The sequence below is a fragment of the Erythrolamprus reginae genome, chromosome 3 (assembly GCF_031021105.1).
Source record: "Erythrolamprus reginae isolate rEryReg1 chromosome 3, rEryReg1.hap1, whole genome shotgun sequence".
In the NCBI taxonomy this organism is placed as follows: Eukaryota; Metazoa; Chordata; class Lepidosauria; order Squamata; family Dipsadidae; genus Erythrolamprus; species Erythrolamprus reginae.
The window spans coordinates 2,904,094-2,930,136 of NC_091952.1; the positions used below are offsets into that span (position 1 = coordinate 2,904,094).

At 48.9% G+C, this 26,043-nt stretch overlaps 1 protein-coding gene across 1 annotated transcript in view; it reads left to right on the forward strand.

Moving 5' to 3' along the window:
* The first annotated feature begins 20,152 nt into the window (after positions 1-20,152).
* NOL4L (nucleolar protein 4 like) overlaps positions 20,153-26,043 on the forward strand; it is a 138,340-nt gene continuing 132,449 nt past the window's right edge. Inside the window, exon 1 of the mRNA XM_070744391.1 lies at positions 20,153-20,437. Coding sequence (XP_070600492.1) covers positions 20,396-20,437 — 42 coding nt within the window. The 5' untranslated portion in view covers positions 20,153-20,395. The remainder of the gene's footprint in view (positions 20,438-26,043) is intronic.

Genomic DNA, 26,043 nt, shown 5'->3' on the forward strand with positions numbered 1-26,043 from the left:
CCAAGTTTGGGAAACACTGCTCCAGACTATACAGATTGAGTTCATGAAGTCTTTTCTGATAAGTTTGATGCTTAAGACCTTCCACCGTTTTTGTAGCCCGTCTTTGGACCCGTTCAATTTGATCCATCTCTTTTTGTAGGTGAGGTCTCCAGAACTGGACACAGTATTATTCCAAATGGGGTCTCACCAGCACTCTATACAGCGGGATCACAATCTCCCTCTTCCTGCTTGTGATACCTCTAGCTATGCAGCCAAGCATTTGACTCGCTTTCCCTACCACTCACAAGCCCTGGAGTTTTTAGCAATCCTGGCTTACCTGAAGTATGCCACTATTTTTAAATACCTCATTGCTTTTTTCTCGCTCGCTGCTGATTTTTCTGGCAAAATCCAACAATGCAATGCCGAGGATGCCTTTTCTCCACGTCTTCTCCATAGGCACCCATCCAAAACATATGTTCCTTCCCCACCCAGTTCTCACCCTTGGAAATCCAGTGGAGAGAGAGAGGAGAGCATTAAAGCACACCAGCATCACCTAAGCAAGGTGTGAAGTTGGAAAAACGCCAGCCATTTCTCAGCAACAAACGGGTATATATATGTGTGTGTGTATTGTGTCTGTGTGAGATGGAGCCAAGGATTTTGGGCCTGCTGCCTCCTTGCACCCACACAATCCTAGGAGGCGAGCAGAATTGCCTATCCAGCCCCCCAAATTTCAGACGCGCCAAGCCCCCACTCAACGCCGACACCTCCCCAGCCAGATGGAGTTGTGTTGTCATAGCCTGGGGAAGCAACAACCGAATGGCGGTTGTCGGTCGCAGCCAGACGGTGCACGTAGCCGACCGAAGCCGTGTTAAATCCATCCTGGGAGGGTGAATCGATGCGTGCGCGAAGAGCAATTAAAACCTAGTTAAGGAAAACCCTGTTATCGTCGCAGGAATGCCGGATGGAATGCGGTCGCCATTCGGCCTATCCGATCAGAGGTGGTGGGAATTCACGTAATTTATTATTATTTTATTATTATTATTTATTAGGTTTGTATGCCGTCCCTCTCCGCAGACTCGGGGCGGTTCACAGCAATAATAAAAACAATGTACAATGACAAATTTAATATATTTAAAAAATATCTAAAACCCCTTATTTAAAAACAAGACATACACACAAACATACGATACATAAACTATATAGGCCTGGGGGAGATGTCTCAATTCCCCCATGCCTGACGGCAGAGGTGAGTTTTAAGAAGTTTACGAAAAGTAAGGAGGGTGGGGGCAATCCTAATCTCCGGGGGGAGCTGGTTCCAGAGGGTCGGGGCCGCCACAGAGAATGCTCTTCCCCTGGGTCCTGCCAGACAACATTGTTTAGTCGACGGGACCTGGAGAAGGCCAACTCTGTGGGACCTAACTGGTCGCTGGGATTCGTGCGGCAGAAGGCGGTCCCAGAGATTTACCTACTGGTTCTCCCAGCACTGGGAAATGTGAGTGTGCATATACGTCTGCCTTTTGCACACATGTTTTGCTTGAACTGTTTCCCCAGGAAAGAGAAGAGCCATAAAGAGGATTAGGGGACTAGAGGCTAAAACATAGGAAGAACAGTTGCAGGAACTGGGCAGGGCTAGTTGAATGAAAAGAAGGACCAGGGGAGACAGGATAGCAGCCTTCCAATATCTCAGGGGTTGCCACAAAGAAGAGGGAGTCAAGCTACTCTCCAAAGCACCTGAGGGCAGAACAAGAAGCGATGGGTGGAAACTAAACAAGGAGAGAAGCAACTTAGAACTAAGGAGAAAATTCCTGACAGTTAGAACAATTAATCTGTGGAACTGCTTGCCTCCAGAAGTTGTGAATGCTCCAACACTGGAAGTTTTTAAGAAGATGTTGGATAACCAACTGTCTGAAGCAGTGTAGGGTTTCCTGCCTAAGCAGGGAGTTGGCCTAGAGCAGTGTTTCCCAACCTTAGCAACTGGAAGATATTTGGACTTCAACTCGCAGAATTCCCCAGCCAGTGAATGCTGGCTGGGGAATTCTGGGAGTTGAAGTCCAGATATCTTCAAATTGCCAAGGTTGGGAAACACTGGCCTAGAGGACCTCCACAGTCCCTTCCAACTCTGTTGTTGTTGCCTCATGAATCCCAGCAACCGGTTAGGTCCCACAGAGTCAGCCTTCTCCAGTCCTATCAACTAGACCAAGGGTAGACAAATTTGGCTCTTCTATGACATGTGTATTTCAGCTCCCAGAATTCCAGGGCTAACATGATTGGCTCAGGAATTCTGGGAGTTGAAGTCCGCAAGTCATAGGGGAGCCAACTTTTCCTACCCCTGAACTAGACAATGTCATCTGGCGGGGCCCAGGGGAAGAGCCCTCTCTGTGGGGGGCCCGGCCCTCTGGAATCAGCTCCCCCCGGAAATTCGCACTGCCACAACCCTCCTTGCCTTTCGCAAGAATTTGAAAACTCATCTACACCGCCACGCTTGGGGTCATTAGGTCCCAGCCTCTGGCCACTGACTGCCTAGCATGCTTATGGTTTGCATTGAATGAATGATTTTTGATATTTAGCTTTTATAATGTTTTAAACTACAATGGTACCTTTACTTAAGAACTTAATTCGTTCTGTGACCAGGTTCTTAAGTAGAAAAGTTTGTAAGTAGAAGCAATTTTTCCTATAGGAATCAATGTAAAAGCAAATAATGTGTGCAAACCCATTAGGAAAGAAATAAAAGCTCAGGATTTGGGTGGGAGGAGGAGGAGGAGGAGGAAGAAGAGGAGGAGGACAGTTGCTGTCCAGAGCGAAGGGAGCGTTTTCTTTTCTCTGGGCGCTGGAAGAGGTTTATTCCCTGTCCAAGCGCCCAGAGAAAGGAAAATGCTTCGTTCGCTTTGGGCTGCCAAAGCCTCATTAAGTGCCTCCAAAAGGCTCCTCTGGCAGCCCAGAAAAGCCCAAGATGGCCGGGATTAAAGGGGGAATGGCAGGAAACTGGCCGGGCCTTCGTGCTGCTCTCAAATTTCCTGGGAAAATTTTCCGGGCTTGGGTTCTTAAGTAGAAAATGATTCTTAAGTAGAGGCAAAAAAAATCTTGAACACTTGGTTCTTATCTAGAAAAGTTCTTAAGTAGAGGCACTCTTAGGTAGAGGTACCACCGTATTTATATTAATTGGATCCAATTGTATTTTGTACAGTGTTTATTGTTGACCTGTTGTGAGCTGCTCCGAGTCCATGGAGAGGGGCAGCATACAAATCCAATTAATTAATTAATTAATTAATTAAATATATAAATAAATAAACAAATAAACAAATAAACAAATAAACAAATAAAATTAAATTATGATGATGATGATGTCCATGGGGGGAACCAGATTCACTTAACTGTGCCACTAGCTTGACCACTACCGTGATTCGCTTAACCACCCATGGCGAGGAAGGTGGGTCAGAAATGTTCTGCTTCAGTTGGCCACAAAAATTTCGGTCTCAATTGGGGGTTGTAAGTCCAGGACTGCTGTAGAGCACTGAAGGGGTTTCTGTTGGGCTCCGTAGATTGATGGACAGTTTAAGAGGCTGTTCCTTTGAGAGATGTCCAGAATCAGGGGATGCGGGACCAGGCACTTAAGCCCCCCTGAAAATCGTAAAGAAATCGCCCTGTGTGGACAACACCAACTTGACCACCGATATGAATATGACTCTGCATTAACGGTATGTACGTGTGTTGTTGAGTTACTCTGCTATGAGTTTTAATTAGAGAGTTAGAATTTAGAATTTTTTTCTTGACTTCTTTTTATTGTTGTTTGTAATTCTTTTTAAATATTTTTTATTAAATTTCTTCATTAAAAAACATATAACATAAAAATAAAAAACCTCATACAATACACAAATATAATACACAAATATACATAATCAACCCCCCCAACAAACACAAAAAAAGAAAAGAAATCTAATCACAAGTACATAATAACAATATATTAACTTATATTTATTTCATGCTTTGTGAGGAGAAAAAAAACCCCTAAGTCTTTTTCTTGTCCTTCATCTGGCATTGGGTTATCGGTGTTCAATCACTCATCTTGGTTTATTAAAAATTTGTCCATAAATTCATTATTTGCTTACCGCTTTATGTTAAGTTTATATTTAATATTGGTAACTTGTTTGTAATTTTATATGGTAATTTTATATAGATTTAGATTTTTTGTAGATTTAATTGGATTTGTATCCAATACAACCTATATGGTTGTAAGCCAATCTGAAGGCTTTGGGATTGGGCAGCAGAGAAATTGAAATAAATAAATAATAAATATCCCGAGCATCGATTTCTTTCTTTTTTCTTATTTAATACATTTTATTGATTTTTATAATATAAACGAATACACCCAGCAACAATTATTCAGTCACCCTACCAAATGAGAGTGTACTAATTTATAATATTTTAAAGCCAGGAATATCAACATATCTAAAACAATGCAAAGTGATTCCAATTTGTTCTTTGTGGCTGGGACGGAGCATAGATTTATTTCAAGTTTTTTTATCTGATGAATAGCAAAATAACAGAGTTGGAAGGGATCTTCGCAGTCTTTTAGTCCAGGGGTAGGCAAAATGGGCTCCTCAATGACCTCTGGACTTCAACTCCCAGAATTCCTGAGCTAGCATGATTGGCTCAGGAATTCTGGGAGTTGAAGTCCACAAGTCATAGACGAGCCAACCTAGCCTACCCCTGCGGCCTAGCCAGTGATGGCCAACCATTTTTCCCTCAGGTGCCGAAAGCACATATAATTCAGGCTTCCCCCACATGCCCTTCCTGCAGTGAAGGGCTGCAAATTTCTTTTACTACCACACGGTGGGTGTGGCTTATTTTATGGGTGTGGCTTGCTGGCCATGTGGCCAGGAGTGGCTTGACAATCATGTGACTGGAGGGTGGCTTAAAGGTCATGTGACTTGCTTAACGGTGGCCATCTTGACATCACTCACCTCAAGGGTTCGAGTGCCTGGCCTCTCCTCGCCTCAGACAATTTTCCTCTCTATTTACTATCACTCAACTGGTTAGGGCAACAAAGATGGTTGCTGACAAATGCAATATATTCATATTTGAATGAAAGAGAGAATAAAGAAGTACTACTAAGAGAAGAGACAGAATTAGAAACCTAGAAACATAGAAGATTGACGGCAGAAAAAGACCTCCTGGTCCATCTAGTCTGCCCTTATACTATCTCCTGTATTTTATCTTAGGATGGATCTATGTTTATCCCAGGCATGTTTACATTCAGTTCCTGTGGATTTACCCACCACGTCTGCTGGAAGTTTGTTCCAAGCATCTACTACTCTTTCAGTCAAATAATATTTTCTCATGATGCTTTTGATCTTTCCTCCAACTAACTTCAGATTGTGTCCCCTTGTTCTTGTGTTCACTTTCCTATTAAAAACACTTCCCTCCTGGACCTTATTTAACCCTTTAACATATTTAAATGTTTCGATCATGTCCCCCCTTTTCCTTCTGTCCTCCAGACTAGACAGATTGAGTTCATTAAGTCTTTCCTGATACGTTTTATGCTTAAGACCTTCCACCATTCTTGTAGCCCGTCTTTGGACCCATTCAATTTTGTCAATATCTTTTTGTAGGTGAGGTCTCCAGAACTGGACACAGGATTCCAAATGTGGTCTCACTAGCACTCTATATTAGAATTAGAGAAACCTTTAAGAAATAAATATGATAATATAAGATCACAGGCAGGTAATATATATAGGATGTTAACGCAGGTAGACGGGTGTGTAATTCAAAGATTAAGGAGTTGGTGGCAAAGTGAACTTCAAATAGATGCACAAGAAATGAAGAATATAGTGGAGAGTATAAGGAAAATTAAGAATACAAGGGTTAGAGAAATGAGAAGGAAAATATTACATGTGGTATTATACACCTGTACAACCTGCACATATTTCTAAGAATGCTAAGGCACGGCTGTCAGGAGAGAGGGGTGTTTATGCATATGTTTTGGGATCGTCCAGTAGTACAGAAATTTTGGAAAGAGATGCAAGATGAGATTAAGAGGATGCTGAATATAATAATAATAATTTATTAGATTTGTATGCTGCCCCTCTCCGAAGACTCGGGGCGGCTCACAACCTAACAGTAGTACAGTACATTACAAATCTAATATTAAATTTAAAAAGTCAATTAAAAACATTAATTTAAAATGATCCATATCATAAAATCACAACTATGCACTCGTACACTCTCATCCCAGTGAATCATACTACAGAGGTCATAGAAACATAGAAGTCTGACGGGAGAAAAAAACCTCATGGTCCATCTAGTCTGCCCTTATACTATTTTCTGTATTTTATCTTAGGATAGATATATGTTTATCCCAGGCATGTTTAAATTCAGTTACTGTGGACTTTTCAACCATGTCTGCTGGAAGTTTGTTCCAAGGATCTACTACTCTTTCAGTAAAATAATATTTTCTCATGTTGCTTTTGATCTTTCCCCCAACTAACTTCAGATTGTGTCCCCTTGTTCTTGTGTTCACTTTCCTATTAAAAACACTTCCCTCCTGAACCCTATTTAACCCTTTAACATTTTTAAATGTTTCGATCATGTCCCCCCTTTCCCTTCTGTCCTCCAGACTAGACAGATTGAGTTCAAGAAGTCTTTCCTGATACGTTTTATGCTTAAGACCTTCCACCATTCTTGTAGCCCGTCTTTGGACCCGTTCAATTTTGTCAATATCTTTTTGTAAGTGAGGTCTCCAGAACTGAACACAGGATTCCAAATGTGGTCTCACCACAGAGAAACAACGAAGGGGAAGATAATCATCCCCACGCCTGGCGACCGAGGTGAGTCTTCAGCATTTTACAGAAGACGAGGAGGGTGGGGCTGTTCGGATCTCTGGAGGGAGTTGATTCCAGAGGGCCGGGGCCGCCACAGAGAAGGCTCTTCCCGTGGGTCCGGCCAACCGACATTGTTTAGTCGACGGGACCTGGAGAAGGCCGACTCTGTGGGACCTAATCACCTAATAAAATGGGTGATTACAAAGGAGATGGCAGTACTAATAACGAGGAGAGATATGGGCGATTTCAGAGAAATTAAAGAAGTAGCTATAGAAAGCGCCCAAGCGTTAATAGTTTTAGGTTGGAAGGATGCAACAAAATGGACATTACAAAACTGGTATCAGTACATGGTGGAACACATTCAATTTGAAATTATGGAAATTAAAATGAATACGATTGATGAAAATAAAGTGGAAAAAACTGATGAGAAGATGGGAGAGGGTCAGAGGTTTTATGGCTGGTGGAATTCGAGACCGAGCTATAAAGAACAAATTGGGATCCCTCTACACTTTGTAAATATGTTGATGATCCTGGTTTTAAAATATTATAAATTAGTACACATTCATTTGGTGGAGGGACCGAATGATTTCTTTTTGGGTGTCGAGAGCATATTTCACTACGCACTGTTTTGTGTTGTGTGTATTTGTTTATATTATAAAAATCAATAAAATGTATTTTTTTAAAAATTAAAGGTCATGTGACTGCCTTCAAGGTGGCCAACTTGACGTCACTCAAGTCAAGGGTAAAGTTTAGGGTTAGGATGCTTGGCTTCTCCTCACCTCAACGAGATACAATTTCCCTCTCTGTTTACTATCACTCAACATTCAAAATATACTATTTAATTCTATGTATGTATGGCATAGGTCAGTGTTTCCCAACCTTGGCAACTTGAAGATATCTGGACTTCAACTCCCAGAATTCCCCAGCCAGCAAATGCTGGCTGGGGAATTCTGGGAGTTGAAGTTCAGTTATCTTCAAGTTGCCAAGGTTGGGAAACACTGGCATAGGTGTACATACATATTACACACAGGCGCACAAAAATAAACATTATCTACTATATAAACCAGGGGTGGGCTGCTGCCCGGACGAGGGGGGGGGAACTGCAGTGGGGTAGCAAAAATGGAGCTCCACCCCAGAGCACCCAATTTGCACTGAAAGATGTTGAAATAAAATGCAGGGCGCCCTGCATAAGCCGTGCCCACAGGGTGGTAGTCAAAATTTGGGTAGCTCTCTACTGATATAAACTATATGTATATGTACAAACGCACGCACACACACGCACAGCTCTTCTAAAACTATACACATTCAACCTCATTTACTGCGATAGGAAAAACGGTTCAATAATCATGAAGAATCGGAATTTCATATTATTTGGAACAAGGTATATACATGGATAAACAAAAAGAAAAACAAAATGTAAATGACATGGAAAAGTATAAATATATTAAAATGATTTTCTTTTTTCTTTTTTTTTCTTTTCCTTTTTACTCTTCTCATTATAATGTTTGAACAAAATTCTTCTATGTTGATTTAATGAATTAATAGTGTATCCTTTTTCTGTACACAAATAGACTTCTAAGATGAGAGGGGTAATTGTATCTTTATCTTCATCTTTATTTAGATTTGTATGCCGCCCCTCTCCGCAGACTCGGGGCGGCTCACAACAAAGTGGAAAAAAACAGTTTATAACAAATCTAAATTTCTACTAAAAACATTTAAAAAACCCCATTTTCTAAACACGCATACATACACACATACCATTCATAAATTGTATATGCCCGGGGGAGATGTCTCAGTTCCCCCATGCCTGATGACACAGGTGGGTCTTAAGAAGTTTACAAAAGGCAAGGAGAGTAGGGGCAGTTCTAATCTCCGGGGGGAGTTGGTTCCAGAGGGCCGGGGCCACCACAGAGAAGGCTCTTCCCCTGGGGCCCGCCAACCGACATTGTTTAGTTGACGGGACCCGGAGAAGGCCCACTCTGTGGGACCTAATCGGTCGCTGGGATTCGTGCGGCAGCAGGCGGTCTCGGAGATATTCTGGTCCAGTGCCATGAAGGGCTTTAAAGGTAATAACCAACACTTTGAATTGTGACCGGAAGTTGATCGGCAACCAATGCAGACTGCGGAGTGTTGGTGAAACATGGGCATACCTAGGTAGGCCCATGACTGCTCTCGCAGCTGCATTCTGCACGATCTGAAGTTTCCGAACACTTTTCAAAGGTAGCCCCATGTAGAGAGCATTACAGTAGTCGAACCTCGAGGTGATGAGGGCAGGAGTGACTGTGAGCAGTGAGTCCCAGTCCAAATAGGGCCGCAACTGGTGCACCAGGCGAACCTGGGTAAACGCCCCCCTCGCCACAGCTGAAAGATGGTTCTCTAATGTCAGCTGTGGATCGAGGAGGATGCCCAAGTTGCGGACCCTCTCTGAGGGGGTCAATAGTTCCCCCCCCAGGGTAATGGAAGGACAGATGGAATTGTCCTTGGGAGGCAAAACCCACAGCCACTCCGTCTTATCCGGGTTGAGTTTGAGTCTGTTGACACCCATCCAGGCCCCAACAGCCTCCAGACACCGGCACATCACTTCCACTGCTTCGTTGACTGGATATGGGTGGAGATGTAAAGCTGGGTATCATCAGCGTACTGATGATACCTCACCCCATGCCCTTGGATGATCTCACCCAGCGGTTTCATGTAGATGTTGAATAGCAGGGGGGAGAGGACCGACCCCTGAGGCACCCCACAAGGGAGAGACCTCGGAGTCGACCTCTGACCCCCCACTAACACCGACTGCGACCGACCGGAGAGGTAGGAGGAGAACCACTGGAGAACAGTGCCTCCCACCCCCAACCCCTCCAGCCGGTGCAGAAGGATACCATGGTCGATGGTATCGAAAGCCGCTGAGAGGTCAAGAAGCACCAGGACAGAGGATAAACCCTGTCCCGGGCCCGCCAGAGATCATCCATCAACGCGACCAAAGCAGTTTCCGTGCTGTAACCGGGCCTGAAACCCGACTGCTGGGGACCTAGATAATCAGCTTCTTCCAAGGACCGCTGGAGCTGGAGCGCCACCACCTTCTCGACAACCTTCCCCGTAAAGGGAAGGTTGGAGACTGGACAGTAGTTATTAAGTACGGCTGGGTCCAGGGAGGGCTTCTTGAGGAGGGGGCGCACGAGCACCTCTTTATAGGATGATGGGAAGGATCCCCTCCCCAAGGAAGCGTTAATAATCTCCTGGACCCAGCTCTGTGTCACCTCCCTGCTGGCCAAAACCAGCCAGGAGGGACACGGATCCAGTAAACCCCAACTACATGTTTATTTATTTATTTCTTCCTTTGATTTTTATGCCGCCCTTCTCCTTAGACTCAGGGAGGCTTACAACATGGTAGCAACAGCACTTTTTAACAGAGCCAGCCTATTGCCCCCACAATCCGGGTCCTCATTTTACCCACCTCGGAAGGGTGGAAGGCTGAGTCAACCTTGAGCCGGTGATGAGATTTGAACCGCTGACCTTCAGATCTACAGTCAGCTTCAGTGGCCTGCAGTACATGTTAAATGTTTGTACGTTTGTCCGTCAATTTTATGAAAATTAATAAAGTTTATTTTTTTTTTTTAAAAAAGGAAAAAACATACCCAGAGCCCAGTAGGGAAAAAAAGAAAAAAAGATGAATTTTTTTTCTATCGGTTCTGCGTACCCAACTGTACCCGTAGGAGCCCAGCACGGCCATTTCCGGCTCTCCCATTTCCCAACGTCTGGTGGGCTCGGTAGGCCCATTTTTCACCCTGCCCAGGAGAGGGCAAAAACGGCCTCCATCGCTCTCCCAGAGGCGCTCTGGAGGCAGAAAATCAACCTGAGAGAGCCTCGAAAATCAGCTGCCCTGCGCACACATGTGCTCTGGATCTGCGCGAGGGCAATGGCTCGCATGCTGTTAGATATGGCTCCATGTGCCACGTGCCATAGTTTCGCCATCACAGCCCTAGACCCAAAGAAACCCAGAGGCCATGATACGGAACGTCTAGTTTTTAGAATACAAATGGAGAATGGGGTGAAGGATGACAGGGAGGCTGGTCGACCGGAAGCCTCTCCTTCCACTGGGCATATAACAGGGAGGCCTACCCACCCACCCTCCTCCGTTGAATTGGGCAGCTCCCCAAACCCCCACCTTCTTCTGTAACTACCAAACTTGGGTTGTCAAAGGTCTTCTCCCCACAAGTGATGGGGAGGTGTTGCTCTGGAAGCATTGCACCTTCATCCAGAAATTTAATTTAATTTAATTTAATTTAAAATTTCAATTAATTTTAAATTTTATTGTAATATTTATTTATTTATTTTTTTGTCATCTTTCCTTTTAAAAAATATTGTATTTAGATTACTTTTTCATTTCATTTCACTTTGGTATTTTTCTACAATTCTGCTCCTTGTTAATGTTTCTGATTTTTAACAATTGTCTTCCTTTATTAAACATCTTCAGATTCCTTTACTCTTGACACAGATCACGCTAGTTATTAGATGAATTATAAGTACAACCAATAATAATTGCAAAATATACCAGTAGGACTGATCACTAGCAATGATGACGTTCCCTAGTTTGGGTCATGAAACATCTGCAAAAAAACAATCAAGCTCAGAGAGCACCAAGGAGCTCACAGTTGTCTTCTTCCTCTCCCTCTCCCTCCTCCTCCTCCTCCTCTTCTTCCTCTTCCTTCTCCACCTCCTGTTCCACCTCCTCCTTTCACAACTAATGGTCTTCTTCTTCTTCTTCTTCTTCTTCTTCTTCTTCTTCTTCTTCTTCTTCTTCTTCTTCCTCTTCTTCTTCTTGTTCTTCCTCCTCCTCTTCTTCCTCTTCCTTCTCCACCTCCTGTTCCACCTCCTTCTTTCACAACTAATGGTCTTCTTCTTCTTCTTTTCTTCTTCTTCTTCTTCTTCTTCTTCTTCTTCTTCTTCTTCTTCTTCTTCTTCTTCCTCTTCCTTCTCCACCTCTTGTTCCACCTCCTTCTTTCACAACTAATGGTCTTCTTCTTCTTCTTCCTCTTCCTCTTCTTCTTCTTCTTCCTCCTCCTCTTCTTCCTCTTCCTTCTCCACCTCCTGTTCCACCTCCTTCTTTCACAACTAATGGTCTTCTTCTTCTTCTTCTTTTCTTCTTCTTCTTCTTCCTCCTCCTCTTCTTCCTCTTCCTTCTCCCCCTCCTGTTCCTCCTCTTCCTTTCACAACTAATGGTCTTCTTCTTCTTCTTCTTCTTCCTCTTCTTCTTCTTCCTCCTCCTCTTCTTCCTTGTCCTCCTCTTCTTCCTCTTCCTTCTCCCCCTCCTGTTCCTCCTCTTCCTTTCACAACTAACGGTCTTCTTCTTCTTCCTCTTCTTCTTCTTCCCCCTCCTCTTCTTCCTCTTCCTTCTCCCCCTCCTGTTCCACCTCCTCCTTTCACAACTAATGGTCTTCTTCTTCTTCTTCTTCCTCCTCCTCTTCTTCTTCCTCTTCCTCCTCTTCTTCCTCTTCCTTCTCCCCCTCCTGTTCCCCCTCTTCCTTTCACAACTAATGGTCTTCTTCTTCTTCTTCCTCTTCTTCCTCTTCCTCCTCTTCTTCCTCTTCCTTCTCCCCCTCCTGTTCCACCTCCTCCTTTCACAACTAATGGTCTTCTTCTTCTTCTTCCTCCTCCTCTTCTTCCTCTTCCTTCTCCCCCTCCTGTTCCTCCTCTTCCTTTCACAACTAATGGTCTTCTTCTTCTTCTTCTTCTTCCTCCTCCTCTTCTTCCTCTTCCTTCTCCCCCTCCTGTTCCACCTCTTCCTTTCACAACTAATGGTCTTCTTCTTCTTCTTCTTCCTCCTCCTCTTCTTCCTCTTCCTTCTCCCCCTCCTGTTCCTCCTCTTCCTTTCACAACTAATGGTCTTCTCCTCCTCCTCCTCCTCCTCCTGCTCCTCCTCCTCCTCCTGCTCCTCTTCCTCTGTACAAACCCCAGTCTCTTCTAGCACTGATCATATTCCCTAGTTGGGTCATGAGACCCAGTTCAGAGAGCCCCAAGGACCCTACAATCCTCTTCTCCCCCCCTTCCAGCCCTGATGATCTTATCTTCCTGGGTCATAAAACATCTGCTAGCAAACAACCAAGCTGGAGAGAAGCGTGGAGGAGGCCTCGAAAGGCAGCTTCTGTCGGAGGAGGAAGGTCAGGGTTACATCAGGTGGGAGAACACCTGGCGTCCTAATTTGGAGCCCTTCCTCTGGGAAGAGGGGGAACCCCCCCCCCCCACCGGTGATGATGTTGACTAAACACTTTGCAGATAAAATCAATTCTCTCCCACTCCCTGGCCTTGGGCCCACCTGGTGTGCAGAGATGGGACATCATCTCTTCCTCCTCCTCCTCCTCCTCCTCAAGGTCCCTGGGGTTGGGTTTCATTTCGTGGGCTGCAAAGGACACACGGGGTGGGCTGCTCTCCGGAGAAGGAGGTTTATTTATGCATTTATTTATTGGAGTTGGAAGGGACCTCGCAGGTCATCTAGTCCAACCCTCCCCCCACACTCAAGCAGGAGACCCACCCTACACCAGAGATTCTTCAAAGTGGGCTCTTCCAGGACATGTGGACTTCCTGAGCTAGTATGATTGGCTCAGGAATTCTGGGAGTTGAAGTCCACAAGTCATAGACGAGCCAACTTTGCCTGCCCCTGCCCTACACCATTTCCAACAAATGGCAGTCCAGTCTCCCCTTGAAAATCTCAAGTGCTGGAGCTCCCACAACCTCTGCAGGAAACTTCTGTTCCACTGGTTGATCGCTCTCACCACCAGAAAGTTCCTACTTATTTGCTTATTTACTTACTTACTTATTTAATTTTATCTATCTATCTATCTATCTATCTATCTATCTATCTATCTATCTATCTATCTATCCATCTATCTATCCATCTACCTAGCCACCTACCAACCTACCTACCTACCTACCTATCATCTATCTATCTATCTATCTATCTATCTATCTATCTATCTATCTATCCCTCTCTACGGAGAGGGGTGGCATACAAATCTAATTAATAAATAAATAAATAAATAAATAAATAAATAAATAACTAACTAACTAAATAAATAAATAAATCTCTATTCAATTTCTATGCTGCCCTTCTCCGTTTGTCTCAGTTTCCATCCCTTGTTCCTTGCCTGGGTGCTTTGGAAAAGAGCTTGACCCCCTCCCTCCTTTCTGTGGCAGCCCCTCAAGTATTGGAAGACTGCTATCAGTGTTAAAATGCATATGTTAATATGTATAGTTATAACATAATATGTTATAACATAATATGTTATAATAACATAGTGTAACGTAACGTAACGTAACGTAACCTCACATAGTTATAACATTTCAGTGATGGGCTCCTACGGGTACGGTCAGGTAAGTAGAACAGGTAGAAAATTTTTGATTTTTTTTTCTTTTTTTCCCTTTCTGGGCTCTGGGCAGAGGTAGGCAGCAGGCAGGACGGGGTGGAACACAGTTCCACCAGCAGAAATGAAGCTGTGTGCCCAGCTCCTGCTGACTATTCCCCCCTCCCATCCTCTTCCTCCTCCTTGGAAAGCAGGAGTTGCAGGGGGCCCATTTCCTCCCCCCTCTTTTCTCAACCACTAATCGGCACCAGTTCGCCTAGCTACCCAGCCCGAGGCAGGTGGGGGCGACCCAGGAAGGAGAGAGCGGGAAACACCAAGCAAATTGTCACACCAGCGAGCAACACTGGTGAGGTTATAAGTCGAGGACTTAACAGTTCACTTGAACGATGATGATCGTTCAAGCCACTCCCACAAGGTCACATGATCGACAAGCCACTCCTACCCAACCACGTGACCATCAAGCCACGCCCATAAAATAAGCCACACCCACAGTGCGGCAGTAAAATTTTTGGCTGCCCATTACTGGCTCCGGGTGTTTTTCCAATTGCAGTAAATGAGGCTGATTGTGTATAATTTTAGAAGAGCTGTGTGTGTTTACATACACAGTTTATATAGTAAATAATGTATATTTTTGTGTGCCCGTGTGTAATATGTATGTATGCCTATGGCATCCATACATAGAATTAAATACTGTAGTATATTTTGGATGTTCAGTCACAGTAAATAGAGAGGAGAATTGTATCTCTTTGCGGTGAGGAGAGGCCAGGCACCCTAACCCTGACCCTTGAGGCGAGTGATTCTTATCCTAATTCATCTCTTGTCTAACAGACTGATAAACCTGTTCCCATTCACTTTAAGACTAGTGCGACCTCTGGGACTTTAAGAACAGGTGGACTACAAGCTGGCTGGGGATTTCTGGGAGTTGAAGTCCATTACCTGTAATCTTAAAACATGCTGAGTGGGGAATTCTGGGAGTTGAAATCCAGCCATCTTAAAGGGATGGCTGGGGAATTCTGGGAGTTAAGAGGTGGCACCAAACACCTGTAATAGTAGTGAAAATGTCAAATAAAATGGTACACATTTTCATATGCGGTGGACATGTGAGAAGGCAAAAAAGGTTGTGGGTAAAAATTAGGAAAATGATGGAAGAAATAATAAAAGACCGTATTGATTGGAAACTGGAAATTCATCTATTAGGAATTATTACAGGTAAATACGCAAAAGATTATAAATTATGCTTGACAACTGACTCAGATTTTTGACGGTTACATTGTCCCAGGGTCGCACAACCCCCACCCCACCCTTTTGTGATGGTCTGACTAGCAAAGTCAATAATACAACCATATTACTAATTGAATATTCAGGTAACAAATGTGGGCAAGAAAAGTGGGCAAAACCCACCAAATGTTTCATTTTGTGAGTTAAATTTTGGTGCTCAATGATGGTCATAAGCTCCTGGGTTGTTGTTGTTTTTTTGGTGCCTTCCCACATTCTAATTTCTCAAATAAGAGGCATAACCGATAGGTTAGATTATTTACTGGGTACATGCATGCCCGAATTCTAGGTTTTGGTTTAAAAAAAAAATCAAGATGTGTGTTGCATTCCCACCGCAAAGGGAATTATTTGTTTATTTTATTTGTTTCTTTGTTTTGTCAAGAACATCTTGGTGGTATACAAAGATATAATATTTATATATATGATACTAGTAAAAGAGAAACATTAGGGCAGGGGACGGAAGGCAAGCTGGGTGCACTTATGCAGGCCCCTTACTGACCTCTTAGGAATCGGGAGAGGTCAACAATGGAGAGTCTACGGGTAAAGGTTTATTTATTTATTTATTTATTTATTTTTATTTATTTATTGGATTTGTATGCCGCCCCTCTCTGCAGACTCAGGGCGGCTAACAACAGCAATAAAACAGCATATAATAATAATCCAATACTAAAACAGTTAAAAACCCTTATGAAACCAAACATACATACAGACATACCATGCATAGAATTGTAAAGGCCTAGGGGGAAAGAGTATCTCAATTCCCCCATGCCTGGTGGCAGAGGTGGGTTTTAAGCAGCTTACGAAAGGCAAGGAGGGTGGGAGCAATTCTAATCTCTGGTGGGAGTTGGTTCCAGAGGGCCGGGGCCGCCACAGAGAAGGCTCTTCCCCTGGGTCCTGCTAAACGACATTGTTTAGTTGATGGGACCTGGAGAAGGCCAACTCTGTGGGACCTAACTGGTCGCTGGGATTCGTGTGGCAGAAGGCGGTCCCTGAGATAATCTGGTCCGGTGCCATGAAGGGCTTTATAGGTCATAACCAACACTTTGAATTGTGACTGGAAACTGATCAGCAACCAATGCAGACTGGGGAGTGTTGGTGTGACATGGGCATATTTGGGGGTTAGATGATGATACTACAGTCTGGTAGTGAGTTCCAAGCCTCAATTACTTGGTTATTAAAGTTGTATTTCCTGCAGTCGAGTTTGGAACGCTTTACTTTGAGTTTGTATCTGTTAGCTCATGTGTTGTTGTGGTTGAAGCTGAAGTAGTCGTTGACAGGAAGGACGTTATAGCAGATGATTTTATGGGCTATGCTTATGTTGTGTTTAAGGCAACGTAGTTCTAAACTTTCTAAACCTAGGATTGTAAGTCTAGTTGCGTAGAGTATTCTGTTGCGAGTGGAGGAGTGGAGGGCTCTTCTAGTAAAGTATCTCTGGACATTTTCTAGAGTGTTTATGTCCGAAATGCGGTGTGGGTTCCAGACACATGAGCTGTATTTGAGTATTGGTCTGGCTAAAGTGTTGTATGCTCTGGTGAGTAGTGTGAGATTCCCGGAGCAAAAGCTACGTAGGGTTAGGTTCACAACTCTTGAAGCCTTTTTGGTGATGTTGTTACAGTGGGAATAAGGAATTCGAATAAATAAAATACACTGCTCAAAAAAATAAAGGGAACCCTCAAATAACACATCTTAGATCTGAATGAATGAAATATTCTCATTGGATAGTTCATTTGCACAACTATTCCATTTGCACAACAGCATGTGAAATTGATTGCCAATTGTGTTGCTTCCTAAGTGGACAGTTTGATTTCACAGTTTGATTTACTTGGAGTTATATTGTGTTGTTTAAGTGTTCCCTTTATTTTTTATGAGCAGTGTATATTCCCACCACACATGATCAACCCCCGTGTTTTTATTAACAATCCGCACGTTGTGTTGGAAACTTAAATCAGCCCGTTTTATGTGAATTAGGCCCGACTTTGGAAAGTCTGTGCAAGGTGAACCCGAGTTTAGCACATGGCCTGAAGCAGCCTCGGGGGCTTTCCAGGAGTGGCCCCGGATTGGCGTCCTGTGTGAATGGCCCCAGGGGGCAAACCTACTCCTCCCTTCCCTGGGCTGCTAGCCCTCTCTCTTCCTTGGAGGAAGCCCCTCCATTTCCCTCTCTGGGGTTCTTGCAGGCATGGCAGTCCCAGGCGCCTGGGGCAATCTGGAGGCAGGCAGTGGGCCAGCCAGTTTCAGCCAGAAGCTGCAGTGGCCTTTCCTGCTTGGCAAGGCAGGAGGAAGCCCAGCCTGTCGGCGGTAGTTTGGCCGCCTCGGTGGAGCTGAGCCACGTGGTCCAGATAGCCCAGGCTGGGCTAGGGAGGCTTTGCAGGCGGGCTCCAAGAGTTGCTCAATTACAAAAAAAAAAAAAAATCCTCCAAAAAACCCTGGAGACCTGAGGCTTTGCCCCCCTCCCCCAACCCTAGAGGGACCCCCTCCTCCAAAATTGCCCTTAGGGGGAGGCTCGTTAGCAAGGCGTCCCGATTGCAAAAGAGGCCCATAATCCCCTGCCGGCAAGGGAAAAAGGGACCCGAAAGGCTTCCTTCCGCAACAGGTTTATTTACTTGATGCGGACTACAGCCCCCATGCTCCAAAGGCAGGCGGCGTATGGGCAAGCCGCCTCTCCCGGACGCCTGTCTTGTTCGAGGCGGACTACAGCCGCCATGCTCCCCGGCCACGCGGTGCACCGGGCCCCCCTTTCCCTTCCCCGGACGCGTCTTTTTCGGGAGAGACGGACTACAGCCTCCATGCTCCCCGGCCACGCCGTGAATCAGTTCCCCTTCCCGAGACACCTGTCTTATTCGAGGCGAACTACACTACTCCCATCCTCCCCAGCCATGCCGTGCTTTTGCCCCTCCTCCGCGGGGAGGCGGACTACACGGCCCATGCTCCCCGGCCACGCCGTGCCTTGTCCCTCTTCCCTTCCCCGGACACCTGTCTCATTCGAGGGGGAACCCACGGCCCCACCCCCATGTTCCACGTGCATCAGACACCCCTGCCCTTATCGGGGAGGCGGACTGCACGCCCCATGATCCCCAACCCCGCGGTGCCTCGGGTCTGCTTTCCCGGATGCCTGTCTTATTCGGGGCGGACTATACCCCACATCCTTCCCGGCCACGGATTGCATCGCCCCTCTATCTTTTCGGGGAGGTGGACTACACGCCCCATGCTCCCCGGCTAAGCGTTGCTTCGGGCTCCCCGGGACGCGTCTTGTTCGAGGCGGACTACACCCCGCCCCCCCATGCTCCCCAGCCACGCCATGAATCGGGGAGGCGGGCCACCCGCCCCATCCTCCCCGGCCACGCCGTGAATCGGCCCATGCTCCCCGGATAATGGTGGCTCACCCCCTTCCCTTCCCTCATTCGAGGCGGACTACACGCCCCATCCTCCCCAACCACGCCACGCATCGGCCTCCACCTTTATCTTCTGGGGAGCCGAACTACACGGCCCATGCTCCCCAGCCACGCGTTGACCCGGGCTCCCCTTTCCCTTCGTCCGGACACCTGTCTTCGGGTAGAAGCGGACTACACGGCCCATGCTCCCCGGCCACGCCGCGTATCGACCCCCTCCTTATCTTCTGGGGAACCGGACTACAAGGCCCATGCTCTCCGAACACGCAGTGCCTCGGGTCCTCTTCCCGGGACGCCTATCTCATTCGGGGCGGACTATCCGGCCCATGCTCCCCGGCCACGCTGTGCATCGGGAAGGCGGACTACATGCCCCATGCTTCCTGGCAAAGCGTTGCCCCGGGTCCCCTTTCCCGGGACGCCCATGTCATTCAGGGCGGACTACACGCCCCATGCTCCCCGGCCACCCCGTGCATCAGCGGGGGCGAACTACTCGCCCCATGCTCCCCGGCCAACGCTGGCTGACCCCCCTTCCCTTCCCCAAGCCTTGTCTCATTCGGGGCGGACTCCACGGCCCATCCTCCCCAACCACGCCGCCCATCCTTCCCCGTCTCCTTAACCTTCCCGGGGAGCCGGACTCCATGGCCCATCCTCCCCGGCTGGCAAGGGGGCAAAGAAAAAGAAAGCAAGGCCGGGGAGCGAACGGGACGGGCCGGGCCGCGAGGGAGCCGGCGCTGCGGGGCGAGGCGGCGCACGTGGCTCCAGGCTCGGCCGGACCGCGAGGCGGGGCAGGCGGAGGGAGCGGTCCGTCCGGCGGGAGGCGCCCCGTGGCCCAACCCGGCCGCGCGCGCAGAGGTCCCGCGGCGGCGCTTTGTCCGCGGCGGTGGCGGCTGGAGCGAGGGGCGCGCGCGCTCCCGTCCCGTCTGTGTCCCAGGCCGCCCGCCCCGCCCCGTCCCTGGAGGAGGCGGCGGAGGAGGCGGAGTGGAGGAGGCGGCGGAGGAGGCCGGGCCCCCCGAGCGCCGTCCTTGCGCGCGGGCCAGAGCAGGCGGGGAGGAGGCGGCGCGGCTCTAACAGGTGGGATCCCGACGAGGCGCGGCGGCCGAGCGGCGGTGGCAGCTCCCGTCAAGCCTCGCCTGGTGCCGCCGCGCGCCGGACCGCCGCCTCCTCCTCTGCCGCCGCCTCCCCGTCCCCCTCCGCCGTGCGCGCCAGGCAAGGGCGCAGCAGCGGCGGCGGCGTGGTGGCGGCTCGCTCGCTGCGGCCGGCACGGGACTGCCCCGCCATGCCCAAGCCGCCCCCGCCGCCGCCCCCGCCGCCCCCGCCGCTGCTGCGCTCGGCCGCCGGGCACCGCCCCGGGGAGAGCGAGCTGGGCCGGCAGTTCCGGGACTGGTGCCTGCGCACCTACGGCGACTCGGCCAAGACCAAGACGGTGACCCGGAGCAAGTACCAGCGCATCGCCGAGGTCTTGCAAGGCGGCAGCGGCAGCGGCGGGAACAACGGCGGCGAGAAGGGCAAGTTCCAATTCTGGGTGCGCTCCAAAGGCTTCCGCCTGGGCAACGCCGGCGCCCGAGAGCCGCCGCCCGCCGCCAAGATGGGACCCGGGGTGGTCTACGTGCCGGTCAAGACGGGGACGGTGAGTGGGGGGCCACGGGGAGGGCGGGGGTCCCGCAGTGGGGCACACCGGGAAGGGGAGGAAGGCTTGGGGGGGCTGCACCGGGCAAAAGTGGGGCGGGGGTCCCGCAGTGGGGAGAGAAAGGGCCGGGATGGGGGATGGAGAGGGAGGGATGGGGGACTTTTTTGGGGGTGGTCTGCACAGGGACAAGTGGGGAGGGGTCCCGCAGTGGGGAGAGAAAGGCGGGACGGATGCCTGGGGCAGCCTGGCATGGAAAGGGAGGGAGGGTCTTTGCGGGGTGTCTTCCCCTGGCAAAAGTGGGGAGGGGTCCTGCAGTGGGGAGAGAAAGGCCTGGGATGGGGGATGGAGAGGCAGGGAGGGGGGGGCTTTGGGTTGTCGTCTGCACAGGGAAAAGTGGGGAGGGGTCCCGCAGTGGGAGATGGGTGAGAGCTTTGGTGGATTTGCACTGGTCACAAGTGGGGAGGGGTCCCGCAATGGGGAGAGAAAAGCGGGGCGGAGAGGATAAGTCTGGGATGGCGGATGGAGAGGGAGGGTTTGGGGGGGTTCTGCACTGGGCAAAAGTGGGGAGGGGTCCCGCAATGGGGAGAGAAAGGCAGGAGGGATAGGAGGGGGCTTTTGGGGGGTCTGCACCAGTCAAAAGTGGGGAGGGGTCCCAGGCGGGGGTCCCACAATGGGGAGAGAAAGGCAGGAGGGAGAGAATGCCTGGCGGGACAACATGGGATGGGGGATGGAGAGGGACGGAGGGAGGGGCTTTGGCAGGGGGGTCTGCACCGGTCAAGAGTGGGGAGGGGTTGCAGCGTGGAGAGAATTTGAAAGCCCTGCCTATCCCATAAAGGGGAGACTCCCCCGGGGACTGGCCCTCTCCCCCCCTTTTCCCCTTCCCCTCCCCACCACGGTCCTGCCGCCTTGTGGCCCTCCTGCAGGGGGTCTCCCCCAGACACCCCCCTCCCCACCTTGGCCCGGGACATTGCAGCAGCCGGGCTTATCCTGCTTATCCTGCTGGGCTGGCCCTGCCCCCCTCCTCCCAGGGAGGGGAAGGAGCAGCAGAAGGAGGGGAGGAAGGGGAGGGGGTCCCGCCCCTACTTCCCCTCAGCCCCCCTCCCTCCGGCCAGATCCTGGCCAAGGGCAGCCCTCCTCCCCCTCCTCCTCCCCCTCCTCCTGGACGCACCGGCTGGGCGCAGGTTGCTTGGCACGGGGAAGCCGGAGCGCAGCAGCTCATTGTTCCTGGGCTTGCCCGGAGGCGGAGGGGGGGGGGGCGGGACGCCGAGCCGCCTCCACACCCCTCCGAGCCCTCTCGGCCGAGCCCAGCCGTGCTGGGCCACCCCTCCCTCCCTGGCTGCACCCCCTCCCCCATCTCATTGTTCCCAGGTCAACTTTCTCTTGGGGAGGGTTGGCATGTGGGGGGGGGGAGATAAGGGAGAGTGGGGGGGTCTCCCGTTTGCTTCCGAGGGGGGGTCCTCCCCTTGCACGCCCTCCTCCCCTCCATTCTCCAGCCGCCTCTCCCCCCAGGCTGTGCCAGGGTGGGGTTTGGCCCGGGAAATGGGGGGAGGGTGGTCGTCGGCCGGGCTGGGCTGCTTCGTTGCCCCCCCTCCCGCAGCCCGTCCTTTTGCACCATCTGCCCAGGGCGCTTGGCAGACAATTGGCCTCTGCCGTGAACGCGCATGGAGGGGGGGGGCTGGCCTGCCTCTCTCTCTCTCTCGCTCTCTCTCTCTCTCTCTCCACCCTGGGGAGAAGGAAGGAGCCCCCCCCCCCGGAAAAGCTGCTGCCCGCTGGTTGGCAGGGCAGAAGCCTCCCCACGCGGAAGCTAAGTGGCTGTGCCAGCGCCGGAGGGAGGGGGCAGGGGGAGGAGGAGGGGGGAGCTCTGGATGGGTGGGTTGTGTGTGTGTGTGGAGGGGGGGGCTTCCTCCTCCCCCTCCTCCCCCCAGCCCGCAGCTGTTTGGGGAGGGGGCTTCTCAAGGGCACCGCCACAGTCCAGGAGTGGCATATGGGTCCGGGGCAGCCTGCTTGGCTGGCTGCCACCCCGTTTGAGTGTGGGGAGGGGGGGGCGTCGGGAAGCCTTTTGTGCTGAGTTTTTGCTGAGTGTGGTTGCAAAAAAAGGGGGGGGCGCAGCGTGCCTATCGCAGCCAGCCAGGGTTGCTTCCAAGCAGAAGGGGGCTCCATCCGATGTGCGGCTCCCATCCTACAGATGGGCAAACCCAGATGTGGGGCTATAATACACACACACACACACACAAATACATGCACATCGACGTTGTAACCTCTTTGGCTTTGGTGGGCATTGCCCTGAAAATGCCAGCTAATGGGAAGTCATAGTTTTAATTATTAGATTTGCACATATAATGTTTTGTATTGTATGTTGCGAAACGCCCCGGGTCTCCGGGGAGGGGCAGCATACAAGTCTAATAAATAATAATAATAATAATAATAATAATAATAACAACAACAACAACAACAACAATAATAATAATAACAACAACCTAATTCGCCGCTACATCACACAGCTGGATCATGCGAAATCCAGCATAGTGATCTTGTTTGCTGTGTTGTATTGACATAATAATAATAATAATAATAATAATAATAATAATAATAATAACAGCAATAATAATAATAATAATAATAATAATAATAATAATAATAATAAGAAGAAGAAGAAGAAGAAGACGACGATGTGGTAGATAAATCCACAGGGGCTGAATGTAAACATGCCTGCGATAAACATAGATCCATCCTAAGATAAAATACAGGAAATAGTATAAGGGCAGACTAGATGGACCAGGAGGTCTTTTTCTGCCATCAGACATCTATGTTTCTATAATAATAATAATAATAATAATAATAATAATAATAATAATAATAATAACAGCAGCAGTAATAATAATAATAATAATAATAATAATAATAATAATAATAATACGACGATGTGGTAGATAAATCCACAGGGGCTGAATGTAAACATGCCTGCGATAAACATAGATCCATCCTAAGATAAAATACAGGAAATAGTATAAGGGCAGACTAGATGGACCAGGAGGTCTTTTTCTGCCATCAGACATCTATGTTTCTATAATAATAATAATAATAATAATAATAATAATAATAATAATAATAATAATGATAATAATAGTAATAATAATAAGAGGGGTAAGGTAGTAAGTAAAGAAACTCCTTAAAACACATGAATGATGTGGAAATTTGGCATATGTATATGGTTGGATATTGGTATTGGGTTTTGTTACTTACACATATTTTATCTTAAGGTGGAGAAAAATAATAATAATTTTATTCCCATAGAAGAAAATCCCAGCTGAGACGGGGTGACAAATAAGTCCAGTGTATAAGTCGCTGCACTTGTTGTTGGGCAAATTGTGCAGCCAGCTAACATGCTATTTAGGACACGTCCCGATCTCTTGAAAAGTGTGTGTGTTTGTGTGTGTGAGTGTGCAAAGGACCAGCCAGCTGTTGTGGGCTTTCCAAGGGGGGCGCAGAGGGGTAGACAAGACCCACGTTCACACACCTTCGCTTGCTCTCCGGCATTTTTCGCCAAGTCTGACCCAGGTTGCTTTTTGGGTGTGCATTCACACAACCCAGGTGGCAGTGGGGTGGGTGGGGGTGGGGGGAGGCCAAGTGGCCCAGGGCGGGGCGAGGGATGTGACTCAGGCCCTGTGGAAACAGCCCATCTGGTTTGCTCAGCCTCGGTCATCTGCTTCGGGCGCCCCTGGGAAAGTGGAGGAGTTTTCCAGCCGGTGATTCCCGGATACTGGAGAGATGACCCTGAGTGTGTGTGTGTGTGGGTGGGTGTGATTGTGTATGGGTGTGGGGTGTGAGTGTGACCTGGCCTTCTCCGCTGCTCCTGGAGACTGCAGCGGTTTTTATTTTTTGCAATTTTTTGCAAGGCAGCTGGTCAGGAAAAGAGAGAGAGAGAGAGAAAGAGAGAGAGAAACGAAGGAGTAAACCGCCTCCCAACCCCTCCTCCCTGCCCGCCCCCCTCCCACTGCTAGCCCTGCCATCTGCACCGTGTTCCCCCCCCTTAAAAACCCACCTGACCAGTTTTGCAGCTGCCCACATGGTTTCTCCCTTCGTCCCATCGCTCTGGGTTTTGCAAGAATTCTGTCGTTTCTGCAGATAACTTAACGGAGGAGTCGTTTTCCACACGCACCGCCGGTCCGCCCTGTCTCCCGTCCCCCCTCTGGACAGTGGGACCCCCTTGCCCGAGAGAAGCCTGGCGGGGTGGGTGGTTAGGGGGGCATTGGAGTGCCTTTCGGTCCCTCCCCCCGCCTCCCCCAGCATCCTCTTCCGCCCCCCATTATTATTAATTGATTATTAATTCATTAATTATTATTAATTGACTATTAATTATACTGAGATGCCTTCACTGTGCCTAGGGCAGGTCCCTTTCTTTTCAACCCAGGCGGCCCGATCCCTTCCTCCTTTTTAAAAAAATAATAGGTTGTTCCTGGCTGGGAACAATGGGCTTTGTAGTCCATCCCAGGCTGGCTGCATCTCTGGGCTTGGCGCACCGGGAAAGATGCCTCCCACCCCTCATTTGGATGGTGGGACCCCCTTGCTCGAGAGAAGCCTGACGGGGTGGATGGGTTGGGTAGGAGGGCATTGAAGTGCCTTCTCTTCCCTACCCCCGCCTCCCCCCAAGCACCCCCCTCCGCCCCCATTATTATTAATTGATTATTAATTGATTAATTTATTAATTATTGATTATTAATTATATTGACATGCCTTCCCTGTGCTGAGGGCAGGTCCCTTTGTTTTCGACCCGGGCGGCCCGATCCCTTACTCCTTTTGTTTTTTTTTAAAAAAAACATGTTGTTCCTGGCTGGGAACGATGGGCATTGTAGTCCATCCCAGGCTGGCTGCATCTCTAGTCTTGGCGCAACGGGAAGGTGTCTCCTGTCCCTCCTTTGGACGGTGGGACCTCTTGCTTGAGAGAAGCCTGGCGGGGTGAGTGGTTAGGGGGGGCATTGGAGTGCCTTCCTTTCCCCCCCCCCCGGCCTTCCCCGATATCCCCCTCTGCCCCCCATTATTATTATTTGATTATTAATTAATTAATTATATTGACATGCCTTCCTCGGGCTGAGGGCAGGTCCCTTTCCTTTCGACCCGAGTGACCTGAACTCTTCCTCATTTTTTTTAAAAAAAGAAATGTTCTTCCTGGCTGGGAACGATGGGCATTGTAGTCCATCCTAGGCTGGCTCCACCTCCACCGGGAAAGATGTCTCCCATCTATGAATTAATTATACTGACATGCCTTCCCCGTCCCGAGGGCAGGTCCTCCTTTAAAAAAACAAAACATGACGTTGTTTCTGGTTGGGAATGATTGTCCTTGTAGTCCATCCCAGGCTGGCTATTTCTCGGCTTGGCATCTCAGCAGGAAAGATGGAGGCGCACCGCTTCCCCTTGCCAAGGCTGATCTCTTTCCCTGCTTTTGGGGAAGGGGTTTCTTTTCGTTCTAGCCCCCCCCCTATGGTCCTTGGCAACTGGGGAACCCCCCCCCTGCCCCCCCAGTGGCCTGGTCTGGAGGGGCGTCTGGCGTGCGCCTGGGCCCGCCTCTGGCTCAGGGGATGCAGCTAACGAGGGCAATTATAACTGTG